The sequence below is a fragment of the Vidua macroura genome, chromosome 27 (genome assembly GCF_024509145.1).
Source record: "Vidua macroura isolate BioBank_ID:100142 chromosome 27, ASM2450914v1, whole genome shotgun sequence".
In the NCBI taxonomy this organism is placed as follows: domain Eukaryota; kingdom Metazoa; phylum Chordata; class Aves; order Passeriformes; family Viduidae; genus Vidua; species Vidua macroura.
In genome coordinates this window covers 6219045-6246966 of record NC_071597.1, presented here as the reverse complement: position 1 = coordinate 6246966, position 27922 = coordinate 6219045, and the positions used below count along the sequence as shown (strand labels likewise).

Sequence of the window (27922 nt, the reverse complement as noted above, 5' to 3'; positions counted from 1 at the left end):
TCAGCTGTGTGAAAAAATGTATATATTCAGCACACACTCAGTACAGTATAGCAACAAAAGCTACCATAATTTCCTTAAAAAACCAACAAACCACCAATTTCAAAACCACCAAAACTTCCAAATCCTCCCCACCCTACAGCACTGATCCCCAGCCCTCTGGGCCCAACAAGGCACCAGTGGCAAGTGACCCCATCCCCACGCCATCCCTGCTTGGCAAGGCACAGAGAGTGGTCCCAGATCTCTGGCAGCATCTCCTGCCTCGGCATCCAACTCCTCCTGTGGGGGTCTGGGGTGCTGAGGGTGCTCCCACCAGAGTGGTTTGGCCAGCAGTTTGCTGTGGTGCTCTCCCGTGCAGTTATTTGGGGGACACACATATCAAAGAAAATGGGACAAGCTCTGGCTTACAGAACAGAGAAGCTGCCACAGCATCACTGGGGGTGTACACAGCCCTAGGAATGTGCCAAGGAGGAGAGGATTCCATCTCTGATCCTGTGGGGCTCCACACTGGGATCGCTGCAACCGTGTCTCTGCCGCTTTCTGCTGGAGGTGGGGATGAGGCCGAAGAGAGGGAAGGAGCAGCACAGTGGTGGGGCTGGGAGCTGGCAGGGCCCTTGCTGCTGCACACAGAGGGGAGGTAGATCGCCTTTGGAGACCTCCTGCCTGGGAGGATGTCTTCATGGACAACAGATTGGTTCCTGGGGGAAGAGCCTGCTGCAGGGCCCTGAATCCCTGTGCTTGCCTTCTCCCAAGGCAAAGGTCTCTTGGAGCCTGCTCATGCCACTGGAAAGCTCTCAAACTTGCGCAGCAACTTCTCTCAAAACTTTTTAGCCCTGAACTTTTTAGCCAGCAGCCACCACAGCTGCTGCAGGCAAAATCCCAGCAGCTGGGGACAAGCCCAGAGGTGACGGCAGTGACATGCAGGGCAGGAGGGACCTTGGCTCCTCTTGCCCACCTGGCTGGACCGCAACTCTGACCCCAGATCCTCTCCCTGCCCTGCCACACCAGTCCTGTTGCCACCCCTGCCCCGTGCACCATGGGGATAGCATGTGTGATGCTCTCCATCCTCCCCCCTCCCCAGATCCCCATCCCCAGCGTCCCCTCTGCCATTAGTCTTGCTGCTCATTCATCTCCATGTCCGACACCAGGATGTTCTTCTCGGCAGATTCACTGGGGTTGGAGGTGGTGCGACTGTAGCGAGCGCTCTCAAAGGCGCTGCGCTCTGTGCTCTGTCGACGCTTGTACAGGAAGACAACGACCCCCAGCACAGTGCACAGTGCCAGCGTCGACAGCACGACCACTGCGATGGCTGTTGTGTTCTCCGGCAGAGCTGCAGGGAAGAAAGGCTGTTGAGAGGCAGACAGATGGCTCCTGTTCCCTCCTCAGCCTGCAGGAGAGGCTGGCGTTGGTGGGGCTCCAGCCAGACTCGTGTTTCTGGGCAGGGTCATTTAGAATCTAGAATGTCCTGAGTTGGAAGGATCCCACAAAGGCCACCAAGTCCAACTCCTGGACCTGCACACGACACCCCAAGAATCCCACTCTGTGCCTAAGAGTGCTGGCCAAACACTTCCTGAGCTCTGGCAGTCTTGGGGCCGACCACTGCCCTGGGGAACCTGTTTCCCCTGTGGTGGGTCAGAGCAGGACAGGACTGGAATGAGATTAGCCCAGTTGTTTGAGCATGATGCTAATAACACCAAGGCTGTGGATTTGATTTCCATATGGGTCATTCACTTAAAGAACTGGACTCAATGATCCTTGATCCTGGTGGGTCCCTTCCAGCTCAGCATATTCTGCGACTCTGCCAATCTGCTTTGGTGGTTTGTGGACATCTTGCTCCCGGCAGACCTCCTGGAGCTGGGCAGACTCCTTGGATCTTTCGCGGTGTGTATGAACATTTAGCAGCTGCCTGGGATGGATCTTTGGGATCCTACCAGCAGACATGCTGGCCATCTCCCTGACTGACCAGGCAGTGTGGGCACTGGAAGGAGAGTCTGGCAAGCGGCTGGGCAGACATACACCTTCATGAAAGGATGGCTCCTGCTGCTGAGGAGTCCTAAGTCAAGGCCAAAGTCACTTGGGAATGGCATTCCCCACACATAAACCCCATTCCTTTCATTACTTACACAAGTCGGACTGTGGCACAGCCACAGAAACCAGTCCTGGTTTCTAGTCCCAGTACTATGCCCAGGCTGATGGTGCTACTCACCTGCCCTGGAAAAGCTGCTCTCCTCCACTGCAATGGCAACACAGACAGGTGAGTGCATAGCCACGACACCCTCCCATCTTCCCACAACCAGCACCTCTGGACCCACACCCTGCACTGCTCCCAGGGCTGCACCACATGGGCAATGGGTGACAAATAGCTGGGGTGGTCCTCTGGCTCTGCTCTACCCCTGTCCCACCGGCCTCATCCTACCCCAAGGAGCTGACGCAGCCAATGAGACATGCACAGCCCATCACTGAGCCAAATGGAGACTTGCAGACCCCAACACCAACCCATACAAGCCCCTGCACTGGAATTACCCAAAACATGTGGCTGGTGCTGCCACTGTGACAGTTCTACCATGCACCACCCTGCCCAGACACCCAGCTCACCCTACATCAGCCCAGAAGCCTCGGGCAGCAGAGGTGGCCCTACCTCGGGGGATCTTGCAAATGACCCCCATGGTTACGTTTGTGCAGGAGCCTAGACGCCACACGCCATTGCTGCTCTGGATCCAGTAGCAACTGTTCTGGCTAAGCATGCTGGGCCCCGTGTCATGATGGCCCCAGTTGGAGTAGTTCACAGCACTGTTGTCATGCCAAACCAAGGTGCCACCTGGGAAATGGGAAAATTAGGCTTGAGGAGGCTGAAGAGGACACCCCACCTTTGCCCCAGTTCAGAAAGTACAAGGAAGTGTGACAGGGCTCTGAGAAACCTGGTCTAGTAGAAGGTGGCCCTGCCCATGGCAAGAGGTGGTACTGGATTGGCCTTAAGGTCTCTTCCAACCCAAACCATCCCGTGATTCTGTGATTCTATGGTGGGGAGGTGTGATGGGGTGGACCAGGGGCTACAGCACACCTTCCTGAATCTGCAGGCTCCAGTGCCTTGAAGGTTGCTTTGGGTTTCCTATCCCACTAAGTCAGAGGCGGACACACACAGTATGTCCAGCACAGCCCTCCACACTGGTGCACCTGGTCACACTATGGTATGAGCCCTCCACACTGGTGCCACCACCAAGGGCTTCCTCCGCTCACCACAGACTTGGTGGGAATTCATGGAGGTGCCTGGGGGAGTATCTCAAACCTCATTCCTTCCTTTGTACCTTTGGGGTTGACGGTCATGCCCAGCCAGGCCCCCTTGGAAAGGCCCTCGTACGCCTGAAGATGCTCCCACACAAAGACGTTCTCCATCTCATCCTGGATGGACAACACTGTGCCACCAACTGCAGAGGGAAGACTGTCATGGAGGAGCCCGGAACTGAGAGGATTGAGTTAGGGCGCAGCAGTGCCCAACAGGACAAAGTTCAGGACCCAACCGTGAACCACATGATGATTGCGGAACCCTAACATGGAACAGCAAGGAGTCAATGGCTGACCAAGGCTGGACAGGGGCACAGGGACAAGGGGGCTCTGCTGCACCCACAAACATCCTGGGGATCCCACTCGCTTCCATTTCCAAGGATGCATCACCCTCCTATACCACCCCAGCTCCCTCACACCTTTCTGGCACCTCTTCATAGCATCCTTCTGCCCAAGAGTAATCTCCATGTGGAAGGTGTAGCAGTGGTCCCGGAAGGGGATCCAGGATGAGTCCTCCAACGATTTGGGACAGCTGCCACTGTAGGTCCACTTGTGCATGCGGGGGTGACCTGTGGAGCATATGGTACATTAAAGGTGTGGTGGGGCACAGGATGTTGGAGTCCCAGAGCACACTGGTGCACCCAGACCCACAAGGACATGCTCCAGAAGGTCCCTGGTGGGATGCCGTCTACAGCCCTTGGTCACACCCCACCCAGACTACCCCAGGGCCCCTGGCCAGCACCTGTTTGGAGCTGGCAGATGCCCCCCTGCAACTTGGTGTCACAGCCAGCTGTGCGCCAGCTCCCGTCTGTGTCCATGTAGGAGCAGCCGGTGATCTGCTGGGGCTCTCCATCCTGCCAGTTAGTGTAGATGAGATTCTCCTCCGTCAGCCACGAGTAGCTCCGGCCTCCCTGGAACACCAAAGGGAGGAGGTGCCTGGGAGGCTGCTGTGGTTCCTCTGGGCAACTGTGCCCCAGGTGCCTGCCCCCTTCCCTCACCTCATCATTGGCCAACCCAATCCAGAGCGGAGCCTGCAGGCTGCTGACGGCCTGCGTGAGGAAAGCCTGGCTGTAGGGGTTGGGGATGGTGGCCAGGGTGGCATTGAGGGTCTCGCAGAGCAGCAGTGCCTCGTGCCACCTGAGGGGTTTCTGCAGGATGCGGTAAGTGCTGTTGTGGTAAAAGAGGGTGCCGGTAGGAGAAGGGGGGAATGGTGCCTGTGCAAGGCTCAGGTCCGGGTCTGGAGGAGCAAAGAGACATGGTCAGGGGGCACAGAGGACATTCCTGCATCCCAGGTGGGTCACCCTTTTGTCCATCCCTACCCAGGCCAGGCTGTCCCTGACAGTATTGTGCTGGTTGCACCTGGCGACATCCTGGTGCAACTGGGGAGGGCAGAGGGATGTCCCCAGGAACGACAAGCAGTGATACCCTATCACCATCCTCACCTAGGAGCTGTCCACCAGGATGCACATCCCTGTGGGGACACACCAAGCCAGGCTGGTGCGCACAGGTTTCGGGCTGTCCCACAAAAGGCTGGGACCAGGGACCCACCTGCCCAAGTTAAGTCTGTCTCCCCAAGCTAAACCCATTGCCCCAAGCTCCCCAGTCCCACCACAGCATGGGGCACCGGGGTGGCAGTGGCAGATCCCCAGCCAAGAGAGCTGGAGCTGTCCCCTCATCCCGCTCCTACCTATGCTCCGCTGGCAGACATAGCCATGTTTCTCCTCCAGGCAGCTCCGGTCATCCCAGCGTCCCGTGAAGAGGGGGGGTGAGCCATGCCACACCACAACACAGTTGGTCTGCACAGCCAAACCACAAGGTCAGCACTTCCCTTAGCATTGTTGTCCTACACCACAGAGATTCCCATGCCAGAAATCCCCACCCTGCAGGGCTGCATACTGCACTGCCCTTAGAGAGCCACCCCAGCCCACTAAATCTTCCCTTTTCCAAGGTTGGGCCTGGCACTGAGATCTTCCTGGGGGATGGGGGTGCTATGGGGAATCTCCCTCACCGGCTTGTCATTGGGGCTGGAGGAGCTGCATCCTGAGGGCTCTCCAGGTGCCCAGCTCACATGCTGCAGCGGTTCCCCCTCCACCCACTGGAACTCCCCCTGGACATCGTGCAGACCAATCCAGAGGTCAAAGGAGATGTTGGGCAGCATGGATGTGATGAAGGCTGCGAGTGACAGGTGAAATGTTGAGGACCACCCCTGGCAGAGTAGAACTCTCATGGGGTGATGGGGCAGAGGAGACCTACCCTGCTCCAGGGGGCTGGCGATGGTGGCCAGGATGGCGCCCTGGCTCTCGCACACCTGCTTCGCTTCCGGCCACTTCACTATCTCGCCTTTGTTGTGGCCATTGAAGCTGAAACACTGCACAGGCAGGGGCACAGGATGGGCCAGGAGGTGCAGCTGACCCCAACGCTGAGCCCTGCACCCTCCCCGCTTAGCCACCCTCTCCAGCCCCATTCTGCCCCAATGGTCCTTCTCCCCTTCACACCCTCATGCATGCCACCCTCCAACCCCTCTGGCCCTTCCACATCTCTCCTGGCAAACCTGTGCACACACCTCCACCTTCCCCATCCCACAGCATGTCTCCCAGCATCCTTGTAAATGCATCCCCCAGCACTCCCCACAAAACATGTGCAGGCATCTCCATCCTGCCATTTTGCAGCCACCCCCTCTACGCCTCTGCAGGGCTGGTGGAAGACCACGAAGTAGCCATCACCTCTCCATCCTTCCATCCCCTCTCCCATCCTGCTGTCCCCTCTCCCTCCAGCGGTACCTTGCTGAGGAAGGGCAGCCAGCCTTGGGGACAGCCCCCACTTGTGGCAGCAGGTACCGGAGAGAGGGAAGGCTTCACAGCTGTCCCGTTGCTTCGCTTGCAGATATAAGGCAGTGCTGTCATGCACTTCTGGTCCCCCCAGTCCTCTGTGGGAAGGGACAGGCTGGGCATGATGCCCCTCTGCACCGGTACCAGTGCCCCAGCCCCTCAGAGCCCCATGTGGAGCCCTGCCCTGCCCTCACCTCGGCTGGCTGTCATGTACACACACTTCCGGTCCTTGCTGATGGGCCGAGGCTTGCCTGGTGCCCAAGAGACAAAGTTGAGGAGGGACCCATCAGACCACCTGGAACAGCATCAGGAGGATGAGCAGTGACTTGGTGAATGGGACCACTTGAATGCCCTAACTCGGAGCATTTCCCACCACTGCTCTCTTGGAGGAGGAATCTCCAGCCCAGCACCCCAGGATGAGACCCCCGAGATGCAACTGCTGAGTCATAGCACTCTGAGATATGCAGACAGTAGTGTGCAGGGACATAGTGGTGTGGGGATGTGATAGAGACTGCAGTGTAGGGACGTCCAGGGATACAGTAGATGTCTGTGACTTACTTGAACCTCCCGTCGTTCTCGTAGGTGTGCAGCCCAATCCACCAGTGCTGCTCCTGGCCCCTGGAGAACTGCACGTCCAGAGAAGACATATCAGTGCCCTTCAGGGACTGGAGGGTCTTTGGGGGCAACTCAGGCTGCCATGGGGATCAGACACCCTTCCCCAGCTTACAAAAGCAAGGCAAAAAACATCACTTTGATAAGCCTCAAACCCACCCCCAGGCATCAGGACCAGCCACCACACAAATCCATCATGATCCCAGCAAAGCCCAGCACCCCCAAATATGGTCCTTCCAGAAGAGGGTGAAAGAAGACAAGGAGGAGCAGCCCACAAGGCAGCAGAGCCCACGGCCACTGGTGCCCTGGGAAGTTCCTGTCTCCTTGGTACCTTCTTCAGGTTCTGGCCCAGGAAGTGCAGCTCGGCCTTGCTGTGCACTGACGCCAGCTCAGCCTGGAACCACCTGCAGATGCGCTGTGCCTGCAGCCATGTTGAGTGGTGTTCAAAGAACTTGTACTCGGCCTCCTGGTACTTCACCCACTCTTTGCTGCCTGCAGGCAGAGACCAGTGTCACACTGAGACTGACACCCCTGCCATGGTACCCTGCCAGGGCACTCAGGTCCTGAGTTGGGCTGCTTTGCTTTCGTCCCTCTCCTGCAACGGAGCTGCAGCAGGATGTCTGGGTTCCCCTCCCTCCTACAACCCTGCCCAGGATCCATCCTCCTCTTAATAACACTGCAGCAAACACCCATTGAAAACATCAGGTGGTCTATACATGACCTGAAGTTGAGTCAGGAGAGGATGAGGTTGGATATCAGGAAAAGGTTCTTCCCCCAGAGGGCGGTCAGGCACTGAACAGGCTCCCCAGGGCAGTAACTATGGCTCCAAGGCTGCCAGAGCTCAAGGAATGTTTGGACAACACTCTCAAGGGCAGGGTGAGGTTGTTGGGGTACAGGGCCAGGAGCTGGACTCAATGGTCCTTGTGGGTCCTGTCCAACTCAGAATATTCTGTGACTGTCTCCAAAGGCTGTGGCTAACACACCTTGGGTTGTGATCTCCGGCTCCTTCACATCAGCACCTGGAGAAAGGGCAAGGGAAGTTGTCAGTAGTGTGCAGGCTGGGATGTTCCCATAGATGCTTCTCTGCAAACCATCCATGGGCTACAATGGCAGAATGCCCCTCCTAAATTCCCCCAAAAAGTGACAGCACCTCTCCCAGTCCCTGAATTAGGAATCACCCTCCTTCCTCCCAAGGATTCAACCACCCCACAGCCCATTCTTCCTCCAGGTCAGTCACAGCTGATGGGTTTGAGGACCCCTTTGCCAGTACCTTTAGGCAGTTTGCAGATCCAGTCCAGCTGGGCTTCACACTGCATCGGCATCCACTGCAGGGAGGCCAGATCCAGCACTGCACAGCTCCGGATGTCATCATCATCATAGTTACTGCGGTCAAAGTTGTGGTAGAAAAACTGGGGGTTGAGAGAGATGGGCAGTGTTGGTCCTTTCCACCAGCACCAGATTTGTCCCTCCCACAACTCAAATGCCCCCTGGACTCACCCCCAGCCCGTCGCTCCACCTCCAGCTCTGGTCCCCAGCAGGGTCCCGCCGGTTCAGGCCGATCCAGAACCAGTGCTGCTCATGGAGCTCTGGTTCTGACTCCCTATGGGGACCCAGTGGGACAGGTGAGTACACAACCCCCTTCAAATCACAGGGGTTTATACTTATATACAAATATATATTTATAATCAAGGCTTTTTCTGTTTGTTTTCAAAGCCTGCCATCCCCACACACCTGAAGATACTGGGATAACAGGCATGCCATCTCAGGACTGGAGCTGCTTTAAACCCAAGCTCCATCCCCAAATTACACTGAACTTCCTGCACATCTCCCACATCACCCACACCAACTGATGCACCTTCTGTACATCAGTCTGTGCTCAGAGAAATCCATCCATCCATCCATCCATCCATCCATCCATCCATCCATCCATCCATCCATCCACATGTGCTAGACCAACAGGAGGGCTGTGGGCTTGTGGCAAGCACACACCAGGAGTTGGGACACTGATGCCCCCAGCCTCTCACCCAAAAATCTTGTTAAGGGTGTTGGCGACAAAATGCTCCTCCTCGTAGCTTCCTAGGCTGAGCAGCTGGGCTCCCAACTCCCGGCAGAATTCCTGTGCAGTGATCCACGTCTTCTTCTCTTGCAGCTTTTCAAAGTTGAACACCTGGGAAAGGAGGAACCCACAGCATGGGGGGCTCAGCAGCAGAACAGGAGCAGAGCCCTGTTCCCACCTGCAGGCAGCCATGTCCCAGGTCACAGTGCTGCCGTCCAGCCCCAGACAGGATTGTGGAGTGCCTGTTGCAAGCACCAAAATGTGCCCCTTCACTCCCCTGCACTGGGGACGCACGTGCACCCCCACACCAACTTGTCCAACCCCCCTTCACCTTGTAGCAGTGACGAAGTTTGGGGTCGGAGCTCCATCCTGGGGGGCAGGTGGCAGTGAGGCTAGGCGTGGGGAAAGGACCGGGCAGTTCAGGATTGACTGGGGTGCCCAGGTTCTGCCGACAGATGTACTTGGCCTTGAAGGTGTTGCAGTTCTTCACCTCCCACAGCCCCATGGAGCTGCCGGTGGCCAGGGCCACGCAGCCACCCTTGTTGTAACCTGGAGCGCTCAGGAGAGCAGGGGAGATGCCAGCCTTAGAGTTGGACTGTGCTGAGGGGCAGTGCCAGCCCCGCCCTGCATGAAAGGGAAGTCCTCATCCCATCCCCATCCCTTACCGGGCTGGTTGCGGTTCCAGTGAGTGTACATCACCTCATCACCGCTCAGCCAGCGGAACGCGCCTGTCTCATTGATGTCCTGCAGAGCTGTCCAAAAATACTCCCCATCCCAGCCATAAATGAGGCTGCTCACGTATGCCTGCTCAAACCTGGAGGAACAGTGAGAGTGGGCGATACAGCGAGCTGAGACACTGAGCTGCCCATGATGCTCCAGCCCTTCGAAGTCACTCCCCACCTTGCAAGGCTCATTTTGGGGCAAACCCACCACCACTGACATGGCACTGACCTGTTGGTGATGGTAACCAGCGTGGAGCTGTAGTCAGAACACGTCTTGCGGGCGTCACTGTAGGGGACACGATCCTCACCCAGCCAGAAGCAGGATGGGCTGTGCCACTTCCATCCCTGGGGACGGGTGACAGGGAACATCCACCACTGTCCACCTGGACCTCCCCAGAAGGATGGGAGCAATCCGAGGGCACGAGAGCAACATCCCAAGTTCCCCACCACCGCTTCTACCTTCTTCTCGGAGGTCTCCTGCCCCCAGCTGCCCCAGATTGATCCCACTCAGCTTTGAGCTTCAACAAGCCCCTGGCCCCAGAGGACATGGATACAGGGAAAACAGACACCCAGGCAGCTTCAAAGCTGGGGAAACAGCTCTCTCTGCCAGAGTCCAGCCCCAGCCGGGGCACAGGCAGGGGAACACAATCCTCCTCTTTACACTACAGGACTGAGTCCAAAGCGAGTACCACCACAGCCAGCTTTAATCCCTCGCCTTGTTGATGTTGGAGTCTCTCCGGGGTTGGAGACACAATAGTGTCTGTTTTCTGCCAGAGCAGGGAGCAGGGTGGCCCTGAGGCTGGCAGCAGTGGTGGCTGAGTGGGGAGGGACATGGAGGCTCATCTGCAAGAGGGGGGACACACCCTTCACAAGGGTGAAGTGGCTCAGCCAAGGAGCCAAGTGGCCCCAGGCTCAGGGACCCCCTGGAAGGGGAAGCATCACTAGGGTTCTACTCCTGGGTCCCCCGGGCATTGGAAGGACAATAGGGGCACATGCCATATGCAGTGTCATCAGCACAGTGGGGAAGGAAGCAGGGGAGCAGCTTTGGGAAATGAAAACAACTGCAAATCCCAGTTTTTCCCCCAAGTTCCTGCTCCTACAGCCTTTCTCTGAAGCTGGCAAAACCAGGTACAGACCCATAAGCTGGGTCCCTCTGGAACAGCATGGATGCAACTGAGCAGCCAAGAAAGGAGGCCTGTCCTGAGACAGTGCAATCTCCCCAGATGGGTCCCCAACCAGCAACGGCCTCAGCACCCCTAATACTCCAAGAGTGCACTCCCACACACTGAGCACCACAGCAAATCCCTGTGATCTAAAAGAGGACCAGGACAGGCCTCCTTTCTTGGCTGGATCCCCAACCCCAAGTGTTGCTTCCAGTTTCCAATCTCAGTGTGCCCCTACATCCCTCTCCTGATCTGCCTTTCCCGTTGCCCAAACCTCTATCCTTCTATCCTCTAACCTCTAACCTCTATCCTCTATCCTTTTTAAGGCTGTTCCGAAATAAAGGAGATTTTTAAAGGGGGGGAAAAGCAGCAAGGCCACCATGAAAAAACAGCACAGTGGCTGGAGTGGATAGGACCAAATGCCTGAGCAAGATGTGCCTCCTCTCCACCAGCTTCTGCCTCTGGGTGGCAGAAGTCCTCATTGAGAATGAGGAAGTAGAGGAAGGATGGTTCTTGGTTCATTTGTCCCTTGCACTGGTTCACTGGTTTATTCATCCATCACAGTTTGTTTCCCAGTGCATCTCTGCTGGGCACCCAGGGCCAGGATAAGACTGTAGCTGGAGAGCCGGGAGGGAGTTAAATCTGAATAGGGAGTCCTCAGGTCTGCTTTGGGGACACACAGATGCTGGTAGCAGAACTTTGCAACCGAGTGTCTCATCCCCAGCACCTGTGGACATGGGGGCTCTTCCAGCTACCTCTGGCAGCCCTTAAATCTGCCTCTGGATGGCAGCTCTCTTGGCTGCTGTGTTCCCCTGAGCTCTGGCAGAGTCAAGCAGCTGACAGAAATGGGGCAAGGACATGGAAGGAGCCCAGCAGCACCTCTGGGAGCTGGCCTGGAGTGGCTGCTTGCTAGTCAGGGCACAAGCATGCTGGCCAGCTCTGAAAGGCTGGGAGAGGTTCAAGAGCCACAGTGCTGCCAGACTCAGTGCTTGGAGGCTTTGCAGAGAACCACAAAAGCCACTTCCCAGCAAGTGTGGGAACAGGCCGGCTTCAGCCTTATGCGACAGCTGGGGAAACTGAGACAGGGCACGGGTGAGACAGGGCACGGGTGAGTGAGAATCTGCTGGTTTGGTGTCCCCAGAATGCCCATGCCCTGCGTGGAGGAGGCAACCTGCCATCATGTCAAGGCATAGGGCTGGCAGCCACCTCCATCCTGCCAGGCTCCCACGTGCTCGTGTGTTTTGGCACAAAGAGAGGCAAGGGGGGATAAAATCAATGTTCCGGCTGGCAGCCAAGGCTGCCTGATGGGGAGAGTCGTGGACAATGTGCCCAGATGCATGTGTGTTGTGTCCAATTTCTTCCCATGGACTCCTCCACCACAGCAGCAAGGGGCTCAGCAGCCCCAAAGTGCTCCAGCTCAGCAGCTCTCAGGCACAGACCAGCTGCTCTGGGTGCTGCTCATCGGGGCTCCCCAAAATGGTTTTAGGGAAAGGTCCCTTTGAAGCCTCGAGCACCATGCAGAGCCGTGGAGCAGCCAGAACCACTGCTGCCCCAAGTGCCCCTCACCTTTCGGCACCCATGGTCATCCTCCTCCTTCTCCTGGCTCACCCGACCAGGCTTTTTGCAGATGGATGGCAGGGTCTGGTTGCAGGGGCTGTCATTCCACCTCCCTTCCTGCAAGGTGGGAAGAAGAGTGGCAATGAGCCCATCTGACAGCCTGGGGAATGTCTCAGCCCCTTCACCCCTACCTTGGGTCCAAAGACTTTCCTTCCCTACACTAAATCCCCAAGGATGATGAGATGGATTCCTCCCATCCCAATAGCTCAGATGAGCTAAGCTAAACCCAGCTGGAGACACTCCCTGAGGAATGCCTTCCTCAGCAATGAGAATGCTGTGGAGCTCCCTGCAGAGGTGCAGGATAACCCCCCACCCCTCCAGGTTCTCACTGGTCCCCAGATGGTAACACAGTCCTCCAGGCTGTCACGGAAGTTGTTGGGCTCGAAGGGGTGCCAGTACGTGAACCTCACAGGTGTCCCATCTGACCACTCGAAGTTCATTTGCAGCTTGAGGTCATTTAGGCCAATCCAGAGCTCCTCCACATCTGCCAAGACAGGAAGGGAGGGAGTGAAGTTCCCTCCTCCTGGCTGACCCCGTGCAGAACCCCCCATGACCTCAGCTCTCGTGATGGAAATGGTCTCTGCACCAGCACCTGCCAAAACCCACTCAGAGGGTTCAGCTCTGATCTCCTTGTGCCAGTGGGCAGGAGAGGGCAGGAGAGGGCAGGAGAGGGCAGGGCAGCTCTTGCCTGCAAGGATGGACCCCTGGAGTGGGAAATACAAGGACATGGATCCCCAGAGTGGGAAACACAGGGACATTTGCCTGCAGCTTTCAGAGAGGGGCTAGCAGTATGGGAGTAAAAGTTCAGGTCTGCAGGCTCAGGTCCAGTGAACTACTTGTTTTCAACCATTCCTTTCCAGCACATCCCAGTCTGCTCCCAGCCTGGGGGCAGCAGTATTTCCTCTCCTTCCTCCACTCTCCTATACCTCCTTGCTGGCCTCCTCCAGCAAGTCCAGCAGGAATTTTTTTTCCCATCTTTTCCTACATTAACTAGCTGGGACTAGCACCATTCCCAGCTGCAGTTGTGTAGTTTTGACTCAGCACTGCAGGCTCTGGGAACAGCTTTTACATTTGCTGCATGGAGAATGCATCCAGATTATGGGCTCCTCCAAGGAACACAGCACCTCCCAGCCTGGGACTTCTGCTCCCTGCACAAGCACAAAGTCAACTCTGCAGCTTCCAGCACATCCAGGGATTTTTCCATGAACCCCATAAGACAGAAAAAGGGCTGCTGGCACAGCAAACTCCTCTTACCTTGCTTGATCTCCTTGGTGACAAATTCCAGCTCAGAGAGGGTGTGGATGCTGACCAGATCACCCCCGCTCCGCAGGCAGGTCTTCTTCGCCTCCTGCCAGCTCTTCTTCTCTCCTACCAGCCGGTAGCAGTTGGACTGGAAGGGCTGCCAGCTGGGCTCGCAGTCCACCTTCACCTCTGACCACGAGTCTGTCAGGACACAAGGCAGCCTGAGGGTTCCTGCCCAGCTATCCAGCCCTCTCCTTGGCAGGGAAAGGACCGCAGTCCTACGGGTGCTCAGCAGACGAAGCCAAAGCACAGTGGGAAAGCCACAGCCAAAATATAATAAGCAGTGCAAGATGTGGGAATGGTGGCTTCAAAACAAAAGCCCTTCTGTCTGCAGAGGAATGAGGGCAGAGCAGAATAGAGAGCATCCCTTCCCCTGGGGACCACGGGGACTGGCTGCTCTCCATCCCTCCCTTACCACCCAACCTGGAATGGCACCAAGCACTTCTTGGAAATGTTCCTTGGGGATGACTTTTCCTAAATTTAAGGAGCTCAAGCCCTGCTCTGCACACCTAGGACACCAGCAAGCTGAGGACACCGTGGGTACCTATATGGGCAGCATCCCCTGACCATGCTGGGATGGGAGCACACTCAGATGGGTTACAGATGCCCATTCCAGTGCTGGCCATCCCCTGCTCACCTGTCAGGAAGGGGTCAGACGTGGCATTGGGCTTCTTCTTGCAGACATAGGGGAGGGCGATGCCACAGTCGCGGTTCTGCCATCCCCCGGATGACTCGGTACGAATCACGCCGCAGTTCTCCTCACTGGGGTTGTCAGGCTGGTCTGGAGAGTGGGATAAGGAGGGGACAGGCTACTGGGGATAAAGAGGAGCCAGGACAGAGCCACCAATGCAGCTTTCCCAGCTTCAACACCATTAAAACCCCTTTTATTTTGTTATTTTGCACAATGAAGACATGACCCAAATATGCCCGGGATTATTTATAGTGCCTCAATGCACAAGAACCCAAAGGGTCACTGTTTTACCTGGAAATATCAATAGCAGTCAGGGGGTCAAAATACCAGACCTGAACTTCTCCCACCTGTCCTCAAACCTACTCCAAGGGTATCACTGTTTTCCCCCAGGTGCCTTTGGGTGATGGCACCAGGCATGACCAATGGGCCGTCTTCCCTCTGAGTACCCCAGGATTAGGGATAGGTGTCTGCAGCTGGGGACCATTCCTCGGCCACACTCCAGCACTAAGTAGGGATGCAGCAACCCGCCAAACAAGGAATATCAATCCACGTTATCCACAGGGTCAACGAGTGTTTGCAGAGGGCCAATTCCCCCTTAGCACCTTGTGTCCCTGCTCCAGCTCCACAGATGTCCCAGGCTGTTACACAGGCCCCTGGGGTTCTCTGTCCCCCTGCAGCAGCCCAGGCCACCTCCCTTGCCATGGGGCCAATTCTAGTGGTCACAGGGTGTTCCTCAAGCCTCATCACCGCTACAACCTCCCCTGTCTCACCATTCTCCCAGTTGAGGTATTTGAGGGGTGAGTTGTCTGACCACTGCCAGCCTCCATTGATGTCCAGGTCATTCAGGCCAATCCAGAGTGTGGAGCTGTACCCAGTCAACAGACCTGGAGCCAACACAGGCAGAGGGGCAGAATCAGTTCCCCAAGCCCAGCTCAGTCCCCAGCTTGTCACCACTCAAATTCAGAGCAGGGAGAGCAAACTGGCAGTGGCAATGCCCACAGTGCCATCAGCTCTGTCCCAGATGAGGAGTGCACAGATAGGCTGCCAGAATCTCACCATTGATGTAGGTCTGCTCATGCATCTCTGTGATGCTCAGCAGGTTGGCCCCTTGCTGCTCACAGCTATTCCAGGCTTCCTGCCATGACAGTGTCGACTGGAAGTTGAACTGGTAGCAGCTGTTTGTGAGGTGGTCCTTGTCCCAAAAGGTCTCACAGTCATTGCCTGTGGGGATGAGCAGGGTGAGCACCCGACACAAAAGAAAAAAAACCCCAAAAAAACCCAAAAAAACCCAAACCAAATAAACCTCAATAACATGCTGCCCTGGCACTGCAGACTGCTCACAGGGGGAGACGAGAAGCCTGGAAGTCCCCAAGAGGGACCGGCACGGGGTTTTTGCTTTTTCCCATGGGATGTGTCCCCCTACTTACTCCTTATGGGGCAGAAGCCCCACCGCTCGTCCTTGCCATAGTCCTGGGTGGTGGCACACCAGAGGTGCCCATCCTCCCGTCCTGTGCTGGTGCACTCGTGAAACCACTGGTTGTCGTACTTGAAGGGGATGGTGCAGGGCTTCCCATGAGAGTTGCCCTGGATGGTGTAAATCTCTGAGGGAAAAGAGAAGCCCTTGCCTGAGGATGTGTCTATGGGGGCTGGAGGGAGATTTGGGGTGAGGAGTGCAGGCTGGCCCAGTGTGGGGGGCTATGGGGTGCCCAGAGGCTTCCCACTCCCCATCACCCTGATCCTGCCTGGTTCTGTAGCCCCAACAAGCTGGGACTGAGCTTCTCAGGCAGGACCCAATTGCTGCAGCACCACAGCCTCAGTTCACATTTTGAGGTTGGTTTGGGTTACAGGACAACACTAATGCCCAATGAGGCATTACCAGAGTAGGGCATGGAGCACAGATCCTCCTCGGTGCCATACATCCTCCACTGTGAGCCATGGACCTGGTCCCCCCTGTCCAGGGAGGAATTGCCCAGGCGGGCACCTAGATGCTGGGAGAGCTGCTCCCCGAGCCCACGGCAGCTCCAGCGCATGTTGACTGACTCGCGGTCGCACTCATAGGTGGCCAGGAGGTGCAGCCCTGCTGTGGCATTGGCCCCATGCCATGATACTCCCAGGCACTGCATGGCTCCCACGTTGAAGAGGCGATTTCGGGAGACCCATTTCCACTGCTGGGCTGGAGTACTGGCATTGCAACCTTTGGCCAGTCGCACCAGTGAGTCCTTGGTCTCCAGGCAGCCCTGCGTGCCCGTGTTGTAGATGAGAAAGACTTTGGAGTCTGGGGAAAGAACAAATGGAAAGGGTGAAAGCATCACTGGGTGAGATTCAGTATGTGCCGTGCATGGCCCTGAGTCCTAACAGGACATCCGGCTCTGTGCAAAGCAAGTTTTGGCATGCATCCCTGGGCACAGCACCCGGAACACTGGGGGCCACCACTTCCCTTCAGCACTGACTCAGGGTTTGCCCCGGTGCCCATTCCTGCTGGTGGGCTCTGGGCAGAGTGATACAGGCAGGTGTCTGTATCCAGTGTGGTATCACCAAGGGTGGCTCTTGGGCATTGGAGCCAGCGCAAAGTGCTTGCCCACTCTAACTGCACCGTTAGAGCTGTTCAAAGCTGACCTCCCATGGGCAGTGCTTGGCTGCAGCATTCCCAGGCATTGCAATGATGCCAGTGCTGGAGAAGCCAATGGCTTTGGCACCAGCCATCTGCTCCAGGTGGAGAAAAACAGAGCAGGAAAATAGCGCATCCATCACTGCTATGCGTGTTTAGGGACCTGCTAAAAACTGTGGAGCAAACAGGAACTGCTGGGCAAAGTCTCCCATCCTGTGAAGGAAAACATCTGCACAGCCCCAGCCCAAGCAAATACAAAATGTCATGTCAGGACCCTTTGTAATCCCAGCCCAGGCATTGGAAGGAGGAAGCCAAGTGAGGGGAATCGCTGATGGCAGATAGAGGTGCAGCCGACGAGGGAAGACAGGCCAAGATCAACCCTAACTCCACACACATCCCACAGTCCTGCCTGCTGCCACAGGCCAACCATGCTTCCCCAAGGAAATTCCCTGACCCCCAGCATCACTGGAGGCCATTCCACCATGTGACTTTATCCCAAAACCTGCATAAACCAGTAAATCCCAGACATTATGCTGGGACATGCTGCTCCAGCTGATGTGTCATATTTAAAAGACACTTTATTTCTTCAAATGAATGTTTCTAAGCTAAAACGCCACCTCAGGGCTTGTCACTGTCTCTTCTCACCCCAACACCCCAGCAAGAATCTTCCCAAAGCACCACATCAACACCACCACTTTTGTTGTTCTTTGTTATAACACATCCCATTTTTTTCCACCACAAACATTCACCAGAAGTCCAAGTGAACTCACGGGCTCCACTATATTTAGCTTTGGTTTGCTTTGGTTTGTTGCCATTGTATGAATTTTTTGGGCTAAAAAGTTTTTCATTTCCTACTTCCCCACAACCTCACCATGCCCCAGCTCCTGCACATTCAAGCAACAAACATCTTGGCTCACAGAACTTCTCTGCCCTGTGTATGAAAGAGAAAAAGAAGTGGAGGAAGACAGACATCCCCATTTCTCTGGAGTTCCAGCATCGACCCAGCTCTGGGTCTGAAATTATGACAGAGGCCCCTTCTCCAGCCCAGATAACATTTATTTGATGATGTCAAATAAACAAAAGTGAAGCTTGTTTGCAGGCTTTATTTAATTTAAGGGAAGCATTTCATTTCACTGAAAGTATTTTTTAAATCATGGCAAGTGAGAAAATAAACAAAAATCTAGACAGGGCTGATTCTGGCTGTCTGAAGCTCAGGTTCCTTAAGCTGGTGGTGGTGTTTCTCCAGCTGGAACTGCCCTGATCCCGACCCGGACAGTGGGAGACCAACTCATCTCCCACCAAACACCTTCTCCCCATGCCAGCACCACCCATGCCACACCCAGCCCATTGCTTTCCCCTTCCCACCTACAGTGATGGCAGCGAAACCCCTCCAGCACCAGGGTTATGGGCGTCTTTAAGCAGGTTTGGGTGATGTAGCATCAGTACTGTGACCTACTGGAGCAGGATGAGGCCTCCCTGGGGCACAGCCTGATCCCACAATGGCTCCTCTGCAAGGAGCCAAACACCACTGCTTTGCTCCTTAGAACAGAAAAAGCTGCTCTACCATGAGCATCACCACAGGGAGCATCAGCAACAGGACACTCTGTCTTGCAAGAAACAATTAATATCGGGTTGGAAAAGCCCTGGAGCAGCTCAGGAATCAGTGTCAGGGTGCTCAGTGCCACACTGGGGCTGGCAGCACCATGCAAGGGCCACACTCACCAGTGCTCCTGCAGTAGCACCGTGTTCAAGGAAGCCATCCAGACTGGAAGGGACAGGCCCAGGGCCAGAGAAGCACAAAATACCATTTTACTCTAAAAAGAGAAGAGCTGGAGGCAGGAAATTATAGGCTACGGGATTTGGGCAGCCCCTGCATGCTGCAAGCAGCTCAGCCCCTTTGCTCAAAGAAGGCAGGAGAGGCCACATAGTGTGTCCCCAGTGTCTGCTAGGCTGTGGAGGATTGGGAAAGCTCCAGCACCAGCTCAGCCCTGGCACCCCTACCAGCAGTTCCAGCAAAACCACTCGCTGTGCGCTGCTGGGGAGGAGCTGGGAGGACAACCCACCTGAGCTCAACATAAGGCAGGAAATCTGTGCTTCATCAAAAATACACCTTTCTTTCCCTTATTTCTATGGAATTTGGGGTTGACTGGGTCCATGGTGTCCATGACATTGGCAGTGGTGCTTGGATAAGCTCCTGGGCACTGAAAGGAGCATTCAGCATTCCTGACCCCAGAATAGAAGTGTAGCTGGGTGGGTGGAGGCAAGTTTGGATCAATAGATCCCTTTTCCCAAGCTGGTATTCTTCAGAGCAAACCCAATCCTTGCAGGAGATGGCTCCAGAGGAGCATCCCAAAGGGACTGGGAATGCTCCCATCCCTTCCAGGGCCTGCTCTCCTGCACTGCCCTCAGTAGCCATGACACAACTATGGCTGACTCCTTTCAGATATGTTCCTCAGGTTTTGGTACCTACCTGTGGACCTGAAATCACACAGCAGAGGTTTCCAAACGTTCCCCAGTTATGCAAACCCAGCCACAGCAACACCTGCAGATCCTTCCCAAAGAGGAGATGTCCTCTGGCACAAGACAAAGAGCACTGGAAAATACAATCCTGCTGGATGCTCTGCCTGGAATCACCAAAATTAAACCAGGGCTGCTATTGGCATGCTCCGTCTCTCCCTCCTGCCTCCTCCCTCTTTTGAGCAGAGCCAGCTTGGAGCAGCTCTGACCCATCACATCCTGGTCCTCCTCCTCTGTGGAGGACTTGTGAAAGCAAAGCAAAATCCCACATACTTTCATCAAGGATGGTCTCTTGCTCCAGCCATGCAGCCACTGGGATGCTGCCTTCATCCTACTGATGGGATCATGGAAAGCAGCTGGTGCTACAAGGCAGTGTGATGGTGGGGATGGGGGGAACTGGGACTGAAAGCAGGACACTGCCAGCAGAAACACTCTTTTCACCCATGTGGGAAATACTGGGTGCTCATGACTGAGCACCACAGGAGAAACTGGTCTCGGCACTGGTGGCTGAACACTGCAGAGATAGAGAAGCATCCATCTTTTTTGAGGCAGCCCTCAGGAGAGCTTATACACCCTCTGCTGGCTCCAGGTTCTTTTTCTTACTCAAAAAAACCCCAATTTCTTGGCCAGCAGGAAGCCTGAACTGAAGGAACTCAGCCCAACCCTTCCCACAACAGCTTTACCACCCCCAAGCAAACATGGAAAACTTCACAAACTTTCAGCCATTATGGGGACTGTGGGCAGCACTGAATGAGAAAGGCCACAAGGATAGTGGACAGAGAAAGCCCTGCAGCACAGCATGGATGGGCATCCTTGGCATCACCCAGCCTCAAGCACATTCCAGCTCAGCCACCCACAACACCCAGAGCATCCCTGCTCCCTTGCATTTGTCACTCTCCTATCACCAGTAGGGAGCAAATTCAAGAAAGGACCCTGGCCCCAGTTATCCTGGATTGGAGCAGCTCCAGGGCTCTGGCTTCAGTTACAACTTTCACAAATGCTGTCCCCAAAATGTCAGCGCTGCAAGGCTCTGATACCACATCCCTGCTAGCCCCCACCACCTCTTTGGCTCCTCTGTGAGGGTGATCATGGCACTGTGTGATGCCAGAGCCCCTTGCAAACCTCTGGAACTCAGCCCTGCCCTGCAGCTGCCCTGGGAAAGGTGCTCCCTGCCCTTGTTCTCACTCAAGGTTCCCCTTTATGTGGGATGTCCCAAAAAACACAGCTCCAAGTTGCTTGTGCAGGAGGCTGAACGCACCCTGAGCCACAGGGACGGATCTCTCTCAGCGGTTCCTGTGCTGCAGACACACGATGGATATGATTTGCTCAAAACCAGCCGGTAAAGGCAGCAAAGCCTTGAAGCCCACAAGGTGCCCCAGCCATGCCAGCAAACAGGGCTCCACTGGCACTCCGAGACTCACGAGCTCCCTCAGGGGCTGCAGCCCCCTGTGCTAATTAACACCTTAATTTGGACTTGTGAGCCCAGGAAAGGTTTTACCTGTAACGTCCTGCAGCAAGAAATCCACCCTTCACTCACAAGGTGCAGAAAGGAATCCCTGTTTCAGCCTGAACCTCCTCAAGTAATGTGTCTAACCTGCCAGCAAACAGGGCACAGCAGCCTCAAGCCATCTACTCCAAACCACCATCTTTTCAGCCCATTTTTGCAGCCCAAGGCTGAGCAGTGGCTCTGAAACCCACATGGCACCAATGAGTGAAAAACTGCAGGAAGTGGGAACTCATTCACAATAAACATGGTGGGGATGTGGGGATGCACCAAGTATGGGGAAAAGATCAGCAGCAGAGAAGAAAAATTTCCCTGGAATTAAAAAAAAAAAAAAAAAAAGACCAAAAAATGCAGACAGGCTGGGAGAGCTGGGGATGTTCAGCCTGGAGAAGTTTCCAGGGAGACCTTAGAGCCCCTTCCAGTATCTAAAGGGGCTCCAGGAGAGCTGGGCAGGGACTTTGGACAAGGGCCTGGAGTGACAGGACAGTGGCTTTAAGCTGGAGGAGGGCAGGGTTAGATGGCACATTGGGAAGAAATTCTTCCCTGTGAGGGTGGAGTGGCCCTGGCACAGGTTGCCCAGAGAATCTGTGGCTGTCCCACCCCTGGGAATGTCCAAGGCCCGGCTAGATGAGGCTTGAAGCAGCCCATTACTAGTGGAAGGTGTCCCTGCCCATGGCAGAGGGTGTAAGGAGGTGGTCTTCAAGGACCCTTTCAACCCAAGCCATTTTGGGACTCCACAAAGAACCAAAAATCATTGCTCATGGAACACAGGAGAGTTTCACCTGACAGAGCCCTAGCTGGGCCCAGCTTTCACAGCCCTAAGGAAGAGAGGGAACTGCTGAAATGGGGAGAGACCAGCCCGACGATTCACCTTTCAGCAACATTTGGGAAGGCAGGACCCCAGGACTGCCCCCTGACCATGTCCAGTCAGATCTGCTGAGGGATACAGCAGGGTCACAGAAAAGTCCCAACTCCATCTTGAATTTCATATTACTGGACAAATTATTCCCCTGGAGGAAAATCCCCTTCCTGGAGAGAAGTTCCCAGCAAAGCCCAGCTCCAGCAGTCAGCCCAGGCATGGTTGATGCCATCCTTACTTGTCTTGGTGTGGAGAAGAGCAAAAAGCATAGCCACTGCCATGAAGAGTGCCAATTTTTTGGGCGAAGGAAGGAGCCTGTGCATCCTTTGCGGGCTGGGAATGGGAAACAGTGACAAAAGCATCAGGTGTGTCCATGGGAGCTCCCAACAGGAGAGCCAGAGCATCCCTGCTGCCAGCGATCACATGACACAAGAGCATTCCTAGCCTGTGGGAGGGACATCACGGCTCTACCTCCTCCCCAGCTGCTTTTGGCATCAGTAACTCCATGCAACTCCTTAGAGAGGAACTTCAGACTAAAAAAAAAAAAAAAAAAAAAGGGAAGGAAATGCAGCTGTTCCGGCAGGCCCAGGACACATCTGGCTCAGGACAGGCATCAGTCCCATCTGCTCCAGAGCTGAGAGGAGACACAGCCCCCACCCGTGGCGCTCCTAAATTATAGGTTTACAGCAAATGAGAAATGATGCCCAGCATCCCACAGACTCACCCAGCACAGCACAACCCTGAGGCTTGGCTGAGGCCAGACTTGCCAGAAGCAGCTCTAGGGGCTCCAAGCCAAGCTCCAAAATAAAAGAGGGTGGTTGTTGTTTTGTTCTAAAAACAGACCTCAGGGAGTTAAGGACCTCTTGCTACAAAAAAGAAAGTGAAGCTTCTGACAGTCTGGTTGGGGGTATGAAGAAGCTGGATGTGCACTTGGAGCTGAGAAACTCCTCTTGGCTGGCCCAGCAGAGAGAAGCTGCTGTTTATATGGAGGGAGCTGTATGAGATGAGCTCCTTACTTGGCTGCAACTATGATGGCTACCTACCACCCTGCTCACTCCTGCTGTCTCATAAAGGTTTTGAAAAGAGGCCACATACTTCACTTCAGCCTCTCTGCAGACATTAAGAAGCCCATTCTCCCAGCATCCTGCCTGGGTCACAGATGAATGAATGCATTCCAGAAGGGATGCTTATCCCTTGACAGCCCAAAGGACTCACCACATCAGTGGCCACAAGGAAGACAAGAGCCCCAGAATCTGCCCTCTGGTACCCAGCAAAGGATAGAAGGATGGAAATTTTTCCCAGTTTCTCCCTAGACTTGGCCCAGGCTCCAGCCTTGCAGCAACTGCATTTGTCCAGAGGTTCTGACTCCCAAGGAACATAGGGAGATGAAGGCAGCACCATCCATTAATGGGCTCCAGCCAGGATGGAGGAGTGCAATGGACCCACCAAGAACACACTGGGAGAGGCAAAGGCACTATCCCAGGACACAGTGGCCAAACACTCACCCCTGAGCACTGCTCTGGCCCCAGATCCTCTGACTGTCCCCATTCCCTCACCCACCAGCACTCCAGACCCCCTGGACAGTAACCTGGCCAGTGGTGTGATGTGACGTCCAGGACAGCCCTGACATGTCCTCACAGACAAGGTGCTTCCAGCACAGTTCACTGAGGACTTACCAAATTTTTCAAAACTACTAAAGAAATTCCCCCCAAAATGATGAAAGATCCATAGATTTCTCCTCCCTTGTTCTTCCAGTACCACTCCTAATGTTACTTCCCTGAGCAGTGGTATCACTGTCTCTGGACAGGGACACCCCTATTCACCAAACTCAAGAACATTCACACTACCAGGGGCAGCCTCTGGTGTTCCACATATATATTTATATTTTTAAAATTAAAATTTTATTTACTATGAAACTTCCCACCAGCTGCCCTTTGTCTGCCTCATGCCAAGCACTTCCAGACCAGGCATTACTGGGGTAATGGGGCCTTTACTACAGAGCCTCATGATTCAGATGGAGGAATGGGAAAAGCTCAGTCTGTCCATTCCACCTATGCGCCATCCTGCAAACAAGGCTGTTTTACGTGGAAAATCCCATATGCGTCCCTATTGCGACATCACAAAGTACAGTGCAGGACTGAGCAGTGGGATGGAAATTATATTGGAAAATACTTTGTGCCCCCTGAAACCACCAAACCTTTTCTCCCAGACTAAAGAGTGCTCCCAGGAATTTGCAAGTCAATCCACTAATCATTTTCTAATCCTTAAGAAACTACAGATGGGCTCTTTAAGAACAAGAGCATCTGTGTGGGTCTCTTTTGGGCTCCAAGCAATCTTAGGAATGAGAAAAATGTTGATGCTCTTTGAGCTGTGCACAGTTCAGAATAATTAAAGTCCTTCTCCTCACTGCACGTGAAGAACCAAATTTTACAAATTGCTTAAACAACCCTTCAGGAAATGCTGGCTTAGGCTGGGCTGGAGTAGGTGGGAGGACAGCTACCACTCCCCCTCTCACCCAAGATCCAGCCACATTCATGGAGCTGAGCAGGGCATGATAATCTAGTGTGTAACACTGTGACCGCTGGCAGAGCTGGACCAAAGCCTTCCTTTCCCTGCTCCAAGCACCCACTGAGGCAATGGGACCAGAGCCTCTTGTGATGGATTTATCATCTGGAAAAAATTATTTAGTACAGAAGGATGATAACACCCTCAGCACACATTTGCTTTGATTTTGGGGCAAAATGTTTCTTTGGAAAACACTTAAGGAAGTAATACTTAAGGAGAGTGCCTCTGTCTGCAGGGAAAGGTGCAAAATCCAGCCAGAGAGAAAATGAAACCAGAGAGAAAAATCTGCAACGTGGCTTTAACCATCACCAAAACCTCAATGTATGAAAATGCCTTTGCAAATGCTGGCAAGGAGCACCTCCCCATGGGAAACCTCCAGGGGTCCCCACACCAGCTGGGTGGCTTTAGGGGAAGGGGACAGATTTGCAGTTGAACAGTTTTGCATGGAACATTAAATCTCTTTTCACTCTTGTCATTCTCAACAAGCACCATCGTCAACCCTGCTGCCACGTCCTAGTGGCTGCTGTGGCTGCAGATGGTGGGGAGGTGAAGTCTCCACTGTCCCTTGTGCCCTGCCAGGCTCCAGCAGCAAAGCTAACACCTCTGACCCCTTTTCCTGCTCCCAAACAGTCTGAAGAAGATCAAGATATAATTTACTGGGGCTGCATTTGCCATGCAACAAGCTATTTCCATTAGGAAGGGGAAAATGGGGAGGATATTCATGTAATGGCTGCTCTATTTGCTCTACAGGCTGTAAATTCTTTCCAGGTCCCTTTTGCGTTCTCTCTTGCCCCACAGCTGACTTGGCAGGACCTACACTGAGCACTGAATAGGTGGGAAGTCGATCCAGCACCAAGTCCTGGCATTGAGACAAGGACCTTGTCAGACATGCAGCCATGGCAGGATGGCAGCTGCTGCCTCTGTTTCCCTGAGAAGGTATGTGGGTGCCCACACAATGCTGCACAGATGGGTGAACTGAAGGAGATATTCCACCAAGGAGCCCCAAACCTCCTGTCAAGAGCAGAGCTCTTGGAGTAGAGCTCCACCTTTCTGGCTGTCCTGGAGGTCAGGGTTTGGCACAAACCTCTCAAAGAAGCAAGAGCTCCCCAGGGGAATCAGTGCTTTTCTGCTGGGCTGGCCCCCACTGAAAGTGACCTTGGGAACAAGGAACTCTTGGGATTACTCCATCCTGATCCCAAACTGCCAGTAAGGATCCTCTCTGAGCTGCAATCCAGCCTGGTGGTGGAGGATCCTGGATGTGGCACCTCCACTGGAGCCATTCTCTGCCCTCTTCATCCACCAGGTCCAAAACAGGACTGATGTAGGGCAGGAGCAGCTGAAAGCAGGGATGGGGAGGAGAAAGAGCTGAGGGTGCTCAGCACCAGCAAGGCCTGAGTGACATGGCCCAGCAGGCTGGCGGCCGCTGAAAGCTGCCTTGTTCCTTGCCCAGGCCCAGCATGAGGTCGGCTGCCACCACTCCGGCTCCACAGCCAGGATAGAGGTGCCTCTGTCCTCGGAATTGCCAGACTTGGATCCCACTGACATTTTTTGGGATGAAACAGCCAGAATCAGCCTGTAAAGGTAGAAAAACCTTGCTGAAATGAAACAACTCCCTAAAAGCCCACAGAAGGAGGAATTCATGGCTCTCAAGTAAATTATGGGGAGGTCTAACAGGAATTCAGCTGTGGAAAGTCCAGCTGAGATGTCCACCAAACAGCAGCAAACCCTGACCAAATGCCCCAGGGTACAGGGGTCTCCTTTCCCATTGCCTCCTACTTTCTCCATCTCCCAGCCAAGCAGTTTCTCCTCTGAAGCCAGAACTGACCCCTTGCTTGGCATGGGATTGCTGTCTAGTGTCATCATGTCCATGACCCCATGCTTGCCCCTTGAGCAAGGCAGCTCAGCCCCAGGCACTGTGAGACTGAGGGGAGAGGGGAAAGCCCTGGAGGGGCAAGGGGAGATGGGGGAGGGGATCAGTGTGTTCCTATACTGCCTCTTCCAAATCTGCTTTGGATTTGCTGAATGTACTCTGACAAAATAGGCCAGGGGATTACAGTTGTTATTTTCAGGCAAAATAGCCAATTTTGCTTTCTTTTCAAATCTTAAAATTTTCTCAATAGGGCCAAAATAATTCAAGGAAGCCCCAAAAGCAGTTCCTTAGTTCTAGGCTAGACTGTCCTGGGTTGAAAAGTCTCAAACGGCAACTTCAGGGGCCACGCAGAGGAGCCTCCAGTGTCTGGCTCATGTTGCCTTCAGAAGGTTAAAACAAGATAAAATACAATCCATTCACTTTATTGTTTAGAGTTACTAGGAGGAAAAAAAAAATAATAATAAATAAAAGAACTTTGCAAATACTCACTTGGGCCCCGATTCTGGAGGGCACTTTTTCATAAGATAAACGCGACGGAAGAGGGGAGTGGGTCAGGATGGGAGAGGGCAGCAAGCTCCAACAAACCCCTTCGCCCCCTTCCCGACCTCCCGCTCTGCGAACTGCCGTCCCCGGAAAGACAAAGGGCCGGAGCGGGGCTGCGGAGCGCAGCGAGCCGGCGGCCGCCCCCGGCCCAGGAGCCCCCCTGCCCCCCCCCTCCGCGGCCGCGGAAGCGTTTCCGCTGGCCTCGGCAGGCGCTGCGTGGCCGTTCGGCGCGGGGAGTTAAACTCAGGAGTGATAAAAGGGAGTGAAAACGCGGCGGAACGGGAAGAAAACACAACCCGACCAAACTGGAGAAAAGAAGAAAAGAAAGAAAAGAAAAGAAAAGAAAAGAAAAGAAAAGAAAAGAAAAGAAAAGAAAAGAAAAGAAAAGAAAAGAAAAGAAAAGAAAAGAAAAGAAAAGAAAAGAAAAGAAAAGAAAAGAAAAGAAAAGAAAAGAAAAGAAAAGAAAAGAAAGAAAACGCGGCGGAAGGCACCAAGACCGGACAAGGATGGAGTAAAACAAACCGTAGTAAAAGCAAATAAAACATTCCGCGAGGAAATAAGCCACAGCGACGTGACCCGCGTTAGAGCGAGGCGGGCCCCCCCCGGCCTTCGCGCCAGCGCGGGAGCCCCACCGCCCCCTCCCCGGAGAAGCCCGGCCTGGGGGGGATCCCCCAGCCCTGGTCTGGCCCCTCGACGTGGTTTGGCTCCTCGTCCCCCCTTTTCCCCCCGATAAGAAAACTCGGAAAAGTGGAGGGAGGGAGAGCGCGGTCCCACCTGGGTGCGCAGCGCCGAGCACCAGCTGGAGCCCCAGGAGGCAGCAGAGGGGGCCGCGGAGTGGGGGGCACAGCGGGGAGCAGACGGACCGCGGTCCCGCTGAGCCGCGCCCCATTCCCGGCGCTGCCCGCTCCGCTCCGCTCCGCTCCGCTCGGGCCCCTCCTGCCGCTCCTGCCGGGCCGGGGCCGCGGACGGGGAGGGGGGTGAGGGGAGAAGGAGGAGGAGGAGGAGGAGGAGGAGGGACGCGAGCGGGCAAGGGAGGGAAAGAAGGGGGGGAAAAAATGTTACAAAATAAAATAAGAAAAAACACGAGGCGTGCGCGCCGGGCTCAGACACTGCGTCAGCAGACCGGGGCCCGGCCCAGCGGCGGTGATAGAGCGGGGCGCGGCCCGAACCCGGGGGGGCTCCGCCC

At 54.8% G+C, this 27922-nt stretch overlaps 1 protein-coding gene across 1 annotated transcript; it reads right to left on the bottom strand.

Moving 5' to 3' along the window:
- Positions 1–27700, bottom strand: MRC2 (mannose receptor C type 2). The gene is made up of 30 exons (XM_053999993.1): positions 27511–27700; positions 16147–16545; positions 15698–15871; positions 15327–15491; positions 15041–15154; positions 14217–14360; positions 13532–13720; positions 12607–12761; positions 12227–12334; positions 9727–9842; positions 9441–9589; positions 9107–9324; positions 8744–8886; positions 8217–8319; positions 7990–8128; positions 7703–7738; positions 7051–7211; positions 6666–6733; positions 6302–6402; positions 6060–6205; positions 5533–5647; positions 5288–5451; positions 4967–5075; positions 4278–4516; positions 4022–4190; positions 3699–3848; positions 3303–3422; positions 2636–2815; positions 2204–2230; positions 1–1327 (listed from the first exon to the last, which is right to left on the bottom strand). The coding sequence occupies exons 1-30, from the start codon at positions 27623–27625 to the stop codon at positions 1107–1109; spliced, it is 4437 nt and encodes a 1478-aa protein (XP_053855968.1). The 5' UTR covers positions 27626–27700; the 3' UTR covers positions 1–1106.
- Positions 27701–27922: the final 222 nt, after the last annotated feature.

What these genes read in the sequence shown, in the direction of transcription:
- MRC2 (XM_053999993.1), bottom strand. Translation starts at nt 27,625, where the DNA reads ATGGGGCGCGGCTCAGCGGGACCGCGGTCCGTCTGCTCCCCGCTGTGC. An exon ending in ATGACCATGGGTGCCGAAAG is followed by an intron (nt 9,843 to 12,226) that starts GTGAGGGGCACT and finishes ACCCGTCCCCAG; the next exon opens with GGATGGAAGTGGCACAGCCC. An exon ending in GATCTGCAAACTGCCTAAAG is followed by an intron (nt 7,739 to 7,989) that starts GTACTGGCAAAG and finishes CCCTTTCTCCAG; the next exon opens with GTGCTGATGTGAAGGAGCCG.